Below are 8,828 nucleotides of genomic sequence, written 5' to 3'. Positions count from 1 at the left end.
TCTTTGTTTCTTGCTCCCATCCTCTGTGACTAGCTGCCACCCCCCATCACCCCTGGGCTTGATGGCAACGTGTCTGCAAGAGGGGCAGGCTGTGGGGGGAGTGTGCCCGTGAAGGATGTGTCCACGTCGCACACTTGGTACAGGAACACGTGAGGGCCTGTGGCCTGCCTCGAGGTGTCTGCCATGCCATGTGTTTCTGGAGCTGGTGGCCTTGGGCATGTCTGGGTTTACACACGTGGTCAGGCTTGACACGGTGGTTCCTGGTGGCCCACATGTGGATCAGGGCTTTGAGAGCCATGCCTGCTGCTCACCGGCTACGGGACCAAGTTGCCTGACCCTCTTCGCCTCCCATGGCCTCCCCTTCCTCAGCTGGCTGCCGGGGTTGGGGAGAGCCTGTCCCGCGAGGTGAAGGGCAGCTGGGGGTTGGTGAGCTTCATTGCTAGGATTTATTGTTGCTGTCTCCACCTGCACGGGGAGTAGAGTGTGTGTCCGGCAGGGTTGGCGTTGTCTGTGTGCCCGGTGTGCGGGCTGCACGCTTCAGCCTCTCCCAGGGTGCCCTGTGTGTGGAGGGGGTGCCCTTGCCCCAGCCTCTTGGCCGGCACAGGTTGGGTGGCCCTCGAGGCCTGAGAGAGCCTGGTTGAGGTCCCTGTGGACAGTCTCCTCAGTCCATGGCCCAGTGGAGCCCAGAGGTCCAGGCTGTTGTGCCGGGCTCCTCCAGGCTCAGGGGCCCCCTGCCCGTGGCTGACGTGGGGCTGTGGGTGGCAGCTGGACCAGGACCTGCTCAGGGTTCCCCGCCGTGTCCACCACACTCAGGTGCAGGAGGCCCAGGAAGGCCTCAGGTGCAATGCTGGTCATGTGAAGCCTGTTCGCCCTGGACCAAGAGGCGGGCATGAGGGTGGGTGCCAAGGGAGGGGGCCACAGCCATCCCGACCCACCCAGGCCTGCTGGGGTCCGCCACAGCCCTCCAGGCCCACCCCACCCCACCCACCCAGACCCTATCTGCCTGACCGCCCCGGGGCACCTGAGGAAGAGGGCACGCAGGCGGGGCGTGCTGAGGAAGGCCTCGGAGCCCACATGCCCAATGCGGTTGCCCTGCAGGTGCAGCTCCTCCAGCGCCTCGGGCAGGTCAGGGGGCACGAAGGACAGCTCGTTGTGACTGAGGTCCAGCACCTGGGCAGAAGGGTGGAGACGGCGCCGTGGTGGCCCCGGGCCTGGAGCCATCCACTCAGCCAGGCCCCAGCCTCTCCTCCTGGGCACACACCAGCCTGGGCCTTCTGCCCCTCCCCGTGGCCCCTTCATAGCTTCCAAATGCCTCCTCTGGTCAGGGCTACACTGGCTTCCCTCTGGGGCAGCCCATGATCTAGACGCTGAGATGCCAGCCAGACAGATGGATTCGGTCCGTCATTCACAAAGGTGGCATTTCCCTCATCTTGTGCCCTCCTGACCCTGATTACTTAGGATGGCTGCCAACTGCTCTCTCCCTCACTAGCATGTCCGGGCCGGGCCAGGAGCTGTGCCATTTTGTGCCCAGCTCCTAGAACAGCACCTAGAACAGCACCTGGCACCCACAGAGGCTCTCAACTCTGGCACCTGGGGTGTTCAGAAGGAGCTAGCGTTGCCGTGTTTGCTGGGGGAGGTGGATGCAGTGGTCGCAGAGGACCCGGTGGCAGGGACAGCACGGCCAAAGGCCCAGAGGCTGCCCCTGTCTTACCCAACCCCGGCCCGTTCGCCAGGCTCTCTGTGGCCTCCCAAGGCCTTGCTCAGAGAGGCCGAGGGGCCATGAGGACAGTGCGGCTGACCAGCCCGCCCCTGACCTGGAGGGCCTGTAGCTCGTGCCAGGTGCCAGGCCCGATGTCTCCGATCCGGAGGTGATTGTGCGCCAGGCTGAGCTCCCGCAGCTCGTTCAGGCCGGCCAGCAGCTCGGGCTCCAGGGCCCGCAGCTGGTTGCGCTGGAGCCGCAGGGTGTGCAGGCCGCCGGGCAATCCGCCCGGCACCCGGGTCAGCCGGTTGCCGGCCAGGTCAAGGCTGCGCAGGGCACGCAGTGGGCGGAAGGCCCGGCGGTGCACATGGGCGCTGACCAGGCGGTTGTAGGCCAGGTTGAGCTCGGCCAGGCCCGGCATGCCGGCCAGGTCGCGGGCCCCCAGCACGGTCACGTGGTTGTGCGGCAGCACCAGGGCCCGCAGGCGGCGGGGCAGTGCCAGGGGCACGCGCTCCAGCCTGTTGCCATAGAGGTGCAGCGTGTGCAGGCCCCGCAGCGGCCGCAGTGCCCCAGGGGGCAGCCCCGTCGCTCCCAGCTGGTTGTGCTGCAGCAGCAGGTAGCGCAGGCCCCGGGCCCCCCGCAGCCGGGCTGCCTCCACCCACCGGATGCAGTTGCGGCCCAGGTGCAGCACGGCCAGGGAGCGGGGCAGAGCGGCAGGCACCGAGGCCAGCTGGTTGTGGGACAGGTCCAGGTACTCGAGGTGGTGCAGCTTGCTGGTGGGAGAGAGGGCCGGCATCGGGCTGGGTGCCGCGAGTGAGGGGTGGGGGGTTGAGGAGCGGTCCTGAGGTAAAAACTGGAGACCCCAGCTTGGGGCTGGGTGAGTTGAGAGATCTGGGCGGGAGGCCCGCTTGCAGGACAGAGTTCTGGGTCCAAGACGGGCATGCGGCGGTGATGACGTTTGGATGGTGGAACTGAGCACAGAGCAGCCCGGAGCAGGGACAGCCTCTAGCTGCTTGGCTGAGCCCAGCGCACTGGCAAGAGCTCACCCAACGAGGCCCCAGTTTGGGAGTCATGCGCCAGAGGGGGATAGAGGTTTGGGGTACCCAGGCTCTGAATCTTCAACCCCTCCTGCCAGCACGAGGCCGCACCCCTTTCCTACCCTGTCCTGGGCCCCACCTGAAAGTGGTGGCATCCAGGCCACTGTCCGTCAGCTGGTTGTGCTGGAGGTAGAGTTCTCGGAGGTGGGTCTGGCGGCTCAAGGCTCCTCGGGGCACCTTGGAGATGAAGTTGTTCTGGGAAGGGAGGAGAGAATGAAATGGGGGGGGTGGTCAGGGAGCAAGGGCAGCGGGGAGCTATGGAAGGCTCTTGAGTAAGCGAGTGACAAGGAGCTCACTTTAGCAAGGCTGTTCGGAGAGCCCCTGTGAATGACCCAGGGACAAGACTCAAAGATATTCCTGACCCTGAGGAGGAGGAGGGCTCCCCCAGGAGAGAGGCGAGGGGGGCCCCCTGAGGAGGCGGGAATGTGGGGGCAGCAGGGGGAGGGGGGCACCTGCAGGTGGAGCCGCTCCAGCGAGGGCGGCAGACTTGGCGGCAAGTAGCTGAGCCGGTTGCTGGAGAGGCTGAGGGTGACCACAGCTTCAGAGCCATGGAAGGCGTCGGGGGGCAGGCCGGCGTTGCTCAGCTGGTTGTTGTGGAGGTACACGGACCTGAGGGGAGCCAGGCTCCGGCCACCAGCCTGCCCCGGGCCTTCCCACCGACCCCCATTCCTACCCCGTTCCCCAGAGCTGCCTTCGGGTGTGCCTGTGCGTGTGTACACACGGCTGCTGCCTCAGCCTGGACTTCTCCCGATGGAGCTTCCTGGGTGTCCCACCTCATACACTGCCAGGCTAGGGCTCTACCCCCTCGAACCCCCCCGGGCAGGTGCGGGATCCCCTCAGACTCCCAGGGACGGGGTCGTGACCTCAGGCACATCAGAGGTGTGAGAGATCTGGGCTGGGCCAGGGGCTGCTACCTGAGCGCAGGCTTCTCCCCAAAGGTAAGCGGGAAGATCTCTGTCACTTGGTTGGCAGCCAGGTCTGCAACTCGGAGGGAGCGGGGCAGAAACTGGGGGGCCACGGAGAGCTGCGGGAGCACAGCCACACTGGTCCCGGCGCCCTGCCCTGCGGCGCCCTGCTGTCCCGCCTGCCCTGTGTGCCCAGCCAGGCCAGGCCTCCGGGGCCGGGGCAGGCGGGGACGCTCACCTTGTTGTGGGCCACGTAAATGTGCTGCAGCTGTGTGAGCGACTCAAAGGCCTCATCGGGCAGCCCTGGGGGCGGGACGGGCCGTGAGAGGACCCCGGGCCTAGCTCAGAGCGGTGCAGCGAGGGAGTCCACGCCCCCAGCTGCCCCTGGGCTCCTGTCTGGGGACCAGCGGAGGCCCCTCCGGGCGCCCTCCCACACATCTCCCCCGCTCCCGCCCTCCAAAGCCACAGCCCCCGCCATGCCCCGAGTTTCCATCCTGCTCAGCAAAGGACAGTTCTGGGAAGTACCGCAGAGCTGCCCACAGAGCCGGCAGGGGAGGGAAGGGGCGGCCTCCGACCTCCCGCCTCCAGGGGTCCCCTCACCCCGCACCCTCAGAGGAGAGGAGATTGTTGTGGAGGTTGAGGGTCCGCAGGCTGCTGAGACGCGACAGCTCGTTGTAGGGGAGCTCCTGGAGCTGGTTGTTCTGGGGGGGAGGCAGTCACACCCCTGAGCCTCAGGCAGTGGCCAGAACCCCATTGCCTTAATCAAGGGAGCCTTGCCACCCCTCACTCCTACACTTGATCCCCAGAGCCCTGTTACCCTGCATCTAGAACAACCCTGTAACCACCCAAATGCTGACCCATGGCACCCCAACTGTTCCTGTAATTGCCCCCTGGCCTCAAACAACCCCATAACCAAAAAAGACGCTGACATCTGATACTCCATCCCCCCAACAATTGACCCAAATGCTCCATCTCTCTGACCCCCCAAAACCCTGTAACTGCCAAGACATTGACCTCTAACACCTCCAAACCCTCAGCCCCTCCTACTTCCAATATCTGCACCCCCACCTCCTCTTGCCCCTAATGCACAGACCCCAACACTCTCATCAAGGCCAGCTTCCACCATTGCCAACACCTCACTCCCACCCACGGACCGCGTACCCCATCAGCCTCAACCCCAGCACTCGGAACTCTCACCCCACCAACCCCACCCCGGGCTCCACCTGCAGGGAGAGGTGCTGAGCTGCCCTGGTGATGTTGTCTGGGAACACCTGCAGGTCCAGGCCATTGCAGTCCACTGTGTCCGCCCGGGGGCAGGAGCAGCGTGGGGGGCAGGCCCGGGGCGGGGGCTGCGAGCTCTCCCCCATGTGGGGGAAGGCAGCGTCCTCCATGCCGGGCGTGGGCGGGGGGCCGGAAAGCAGCAGGAGCGGCAGCAGTAGGCTCAGCCGCTGCAGAGGGACAGATGGGTCAGGGTGTCCCCATATCGGGCACCAGGTCACCATGGAGACAGGAGCATCCCCACATCGGGTGGGGGTGGTAGGGGGAGCAGACAGACTCCCCTCCGACCCCTGCCCTCTTCTCCCCCCACCCCACCCCCACCTTACCATAGCCAGCCCCAGCTCTGCCGTCTTGCTTGAAATGCCGACCAGGTCTCCCTAATGGAAACCAGGCTGTCACCTCCTGGAACCTCTTCCGTGGCTGCCACTGCCCCCCATCTCTTGGCACGGGCCACCCTTCACCCAGCTTGTTCTCCCAGGGGCTGGAGGGGGGATGTGGAGAACTAGCTGGCCCACCCCCTTCCCCGCCCTGGGGAGGGTGGGCGGGCTGCCGGATGGGGTGGTGAGGACACGCCAGCCCGTCCCCTCGGTCCCACCCCCACCAACCACCCCAGCGCTGCTTGCGTAACCTCGGCCAGCCTGGGCCGGGCCACAGGAGCATGGAATGCTTGGGGGAAAGCTAAGATTCGCCCTGTCTGGTATTTGGGCCAACCACAGAAATAGAGGTGGGGGCAGAGGAATGGAGGATGCTTCAAGCCACAGGAGGGTCCCCAAGGAACTGGGGCTGGCAGCAAGGGGTCAGGGCAGGTCTGGGCTCAGCCCGCCAGCCCAGATGCCAGCCTGGAGGCTCTCAGCCAGGTCTGCCATCTGGGCCCCTCCCCCTCCTCCCCCAATGGCCACGGCCGCCGCCTGAAAGGAAATTACACGTACTGAGGCACCAGCCCGGTGGTTAAGGATATGTGCTCAGCGCCAGCCTGCCTGGGCCTGAACCTGGGCTCTGCCACCTCTCTGGGCCTTGGTTTCCTACTCTGCAAAGTCGGGAGTGGGGGCGATGGTTGTCTCACCTCTCAGGAGTGGTAAAAGGATCAAAGGAGATAATCCACATGAGGTGGGTGAGACAGTGCCTGGCACAAGCCCTCTATCCCAGAGCAGCAGCATGGGGAGAAGAAGTCGACCTTCGCCCCAGGTCCTAGTTCCCAAGATGCACCTCTTGCCAGCAAGGTGTCTTCAGGCAAATTGTTTTCCTGCCCAAACCTCAGTTTTCCCTCACATAAGACAGAGATGACAGAATACACTTCCTTCCTCGAAGGGCTCTCACAAGGCAAATACCAGGTAGTGGACAAAGCTCTAAGCACATCTGACCCTCATGAATGCCCAGCTCAGGAGTGGCTGAGCCAATGGGCTGTGGGAAGAGGGTAAAGGAGGTCGAGTGGGGGAGGTTTCCCAGAAGCAGAGCCCGAGACAAGGATTGGGTGCATTTGCCTTAGAGAAAGAAGCTGTAGGGGAGCAAGGAAATGACAGAGGAAAGGGAGGGAGCAGTCAATGATGAGTTATTGCTGGGACAATCAACTTCCCTGGAGCTTACCAGTATCAGCACTCAAAACCCTGTGTCCCAGGAAACCCTTAGTCCTGGGCCAACTGGAACAGTTTGTCACTCTTGTTATCAAGCAAGTGCCCAGCAGAGGCACATGGGGCTGAGTCCTGCTGGGGAATCCCGGCAGGTTGCATAGGACACATGTCCTACCTGGACAGAGGGTGGGGAGAGCTGGGATAGTGATTCTCCAACTCCCTCCATCGGGCTCTGTTTGAGGGCTGCCCCCGAAGGGTCTGAATTCACTGGCACTTTGGGGAGAATAGGCACCAGCTCTAAACAAATAGAGGTGCCTGACGGTGAGGTCTGAGTGGAGCCCGGTGGGTTCCAGGCAGCACCTGTTACGGGAGGGTAGGGGTGAGTGAAGTACATCAGGGGGTGGGGGTGGGAAGAAGGGGCCAAGATGTGGGAGAATGGTGGAGAGAGAGGGCATATGTATTGTTAATCCCCCTCCCACGGAAGAAGGAACTTGGGCGGTCATTTGTCCACATTTCCAGGACTGTGTGGGGACACACAGGACAAGAGACACTCCGGGTCCCTCTGGGCTGGGGTAGGAGATGGGTCTTAGCTTCAGCCAGAAGAGAACAACAGTCCCTAGCCCAACTTCTCCATGTAGGACCAGTGACTGTTAGCTTGGACGCTGGGTAGAAGCTCCCTGGTCTCCCTAGCAGAGTAATGGGACTAGCCCCACAGACTACTGAATTACTGCATTGATCCTAGCCCCAGCGAGAACCAAGCTGTTTCCGACAGGCCTCTTTCTGTTGCAAAGGATGGAGAACCCAAACCAAACTAGCTAGTGCAAATGAGGGGATTTATTGACTCCTGAACAGAAATGTTCAATGGGTGTATCTTTCAGGCATAGCTGGATCCAGGAGCTCAAATGACATCCTCAGAATGGATTCCCTCTCTGTCTCTTGGCTCTGCTAGCAAGCTTCCCTGTGTGGGGCCAAGATATCCCCAGCAGCAACACGTGCACACCCCCAGCCCTAAGCTTAAATTTCATTGGCCCAGCTTTGGTCACATGTCCTTCTGGAACCAGATCCTGTGGCCAGAAGGATGGAATGTGCTGATTGGTTAAGAAGCTAACCACGGATCTTATAGATGACCCACTGGCCTTATCTCTCTACAATAAACACTTTTGTCTCTACCTTGCACTTGCCCAGCCCAGCCCAGCCCTGCCCTGCCCTGCCCTACCCTGCTCTGCCCTTCCTAGCCCTGCCTGGCTAAGTCTAGCCTTCCCCTACCCAGCAAAGAGTACTGCAGGAACTGTAGTGGCGGAGTGTAGTGGCCCATACCAGGCATAGAGCCTAGTATAATCACCGCTTATGACACCTTCATAAGCGCACAGGGAGTGCGTGTAGGATTGTGTCTGTATGTGTGGGAAGGTTTGCACGGGGAGCGACTGTTGGTGTCTCTTGGCTCTGACCTCAGAGTAGAGAGGACTACAGAGTCATGGGAACAAGGGACAGCTGCAGTAACCCTGGGCAGCTAGTGCAGCAATCTGGTCTCATTTTGGGCCCTGGGGGGTACTGGGAGGAGGTGGGGGTTGATGTGAAAGAGAGCAAGATAATGATGGGAAATGTAGTCTCCCAATTAGTGAAAGAAAGGAAGGGTCTTAAATCAGGACCAACTAATGATCCCAAGGTACACCTTGGGCCCACCCCTTCTTATCCTCTAATGGCATTCAACCTCAAGACACAGGCGAAGGCCAAACTCAATCAGGCTTCATCTGGCTAATTAGCCTTCCAGGATCTGGGCCAAATTCTTAAAATTACTGATAGTTAACATATGAGTGCCTAAGATGAAGAACCACATTTCCCAGCCTCCCTTGCGGCTAGGTAAGGGACTACCTTACGACTGTGTAAGCAGACATGGTATGCACAACTTTGAGGGAATGGGAGTGCCTTTCTCCTCTTTGTTATTGGAAGCTCAGTGTGATGGCTGGGACTCCATCGGCCATCTTGGGCCATGACATTAGCCTGAGAATAGTGGCCTTGAGTGGTGGAACAACAAGATAGAAGCAACCAGGGGGCACCTGGGTGGCTCAGTGGGTTAAAGCCGCTGCCTTCAGCTCAGGTCATGATCCCAGGGTCCTGGAATCGAGCCCCACATCAGGCTCTCTGCTCGGCAGGGAGCCTGCTTCCTCCTCTCTCTCTGCCTGCCTCTCTGCCTACTTGTGATTTCTGTCTGTCAGGTAAATAAATAAAATCTTAAAAAAAAAAAAAAAAAAAAAGGGTAGAAGCAACCTGCATCACATGT

The 8,828-nt window shown here is 61.5% G+C and overlaps 1 protein-coding gene across 4 annotated transcripts; it reads right to left on the bottom strand.

The window, feature by feature from the left end:
* Positions 1-427: 427 nt before the first annotated feature.
* PODNL1 (podocan like 1) lies at positions 428-5,496 on the bottom strand. 4 transcript variants are annotated; one of them, XM_044254050.1, is made up of 10 exons: positions 5,306-5,496; positions 4,925-5,149; positions 4,309-4,402; positions 3,940-4,004; positions 3,711-3,820; positions 3,249-3,405; positions 2,876-2,991; positions 1,815-2,472; positions 1,022-1,170; positions 428-871 (listed from the first exon to the last, which is right to left on the bottom strand). In XM_044254050.1, exons 1-10 carry the CDS (start codon positions 5,306-5,308, stop codon positions 721-723), a joined length of 1,728 nt encoding a protein of 575 aa, XP_044109985.1. In that variant the 5' UTR covers positions 5,309-5,496; the 3' UTR covers positions 428-720. The 4 variants fall into 4 exon arrangements, with proteins under 4 accessions (XP_044109985.1, XP_044109986.1, XP_044109987.1 ...); XM_044254051.1 differs by having other exon boundaries at positions 3,249-3,318; XM_044254052.1 differs by lacking the exon at positions 5,306-5,496 and having other exon boundaries at positions 4,302-4,402; positions 4,925-5,051.
* Between the last annotated feature and the right edge of the window lie 3,332 nt (positions 5,497-8,828).

The sequence above is a fragment of the Neovison vison genome, chromosome 6 (assembly GCF_020171115.1).
Source record: "Neovison vison isolate M4711 chromosome 6, ASM_NN_V1, whole genome shotgun sequence".
In the NCBI taxonomy this organism is placed as follows: domain Eukaryota; kingdom Metazoa; phylum Chordata; class Mammalia; order Carnivora; family Mustelidae; genus Neogale; species Neogale vison.
The sequence above is the reverse complement of the archived record's forward strand: the minus strand, read 5'-3'. Positions and strand labels throughout refer to the sequence as shown.

Excerpts from the sequence above, each read along its gene's own strand:
- PODNL1 (XM_044254050.1), bottom strand. Across the intron at positions 1,171-1,814 it reads ACGAGCTACAGGCCCTCCAG|GTGCTGGACCTCAGTCACAA; the intron begins GTCAGGGGCGGG and ends CCTTCTGCCCAG. Across the intron at positions 872-1,021 it reads CTGCGTGCCCTCTTCCTCAG|GGCGAACAGGCTTCACATGA; the intron begins GTGCCCCGGGGC and ends CTCTTGGTCCAG.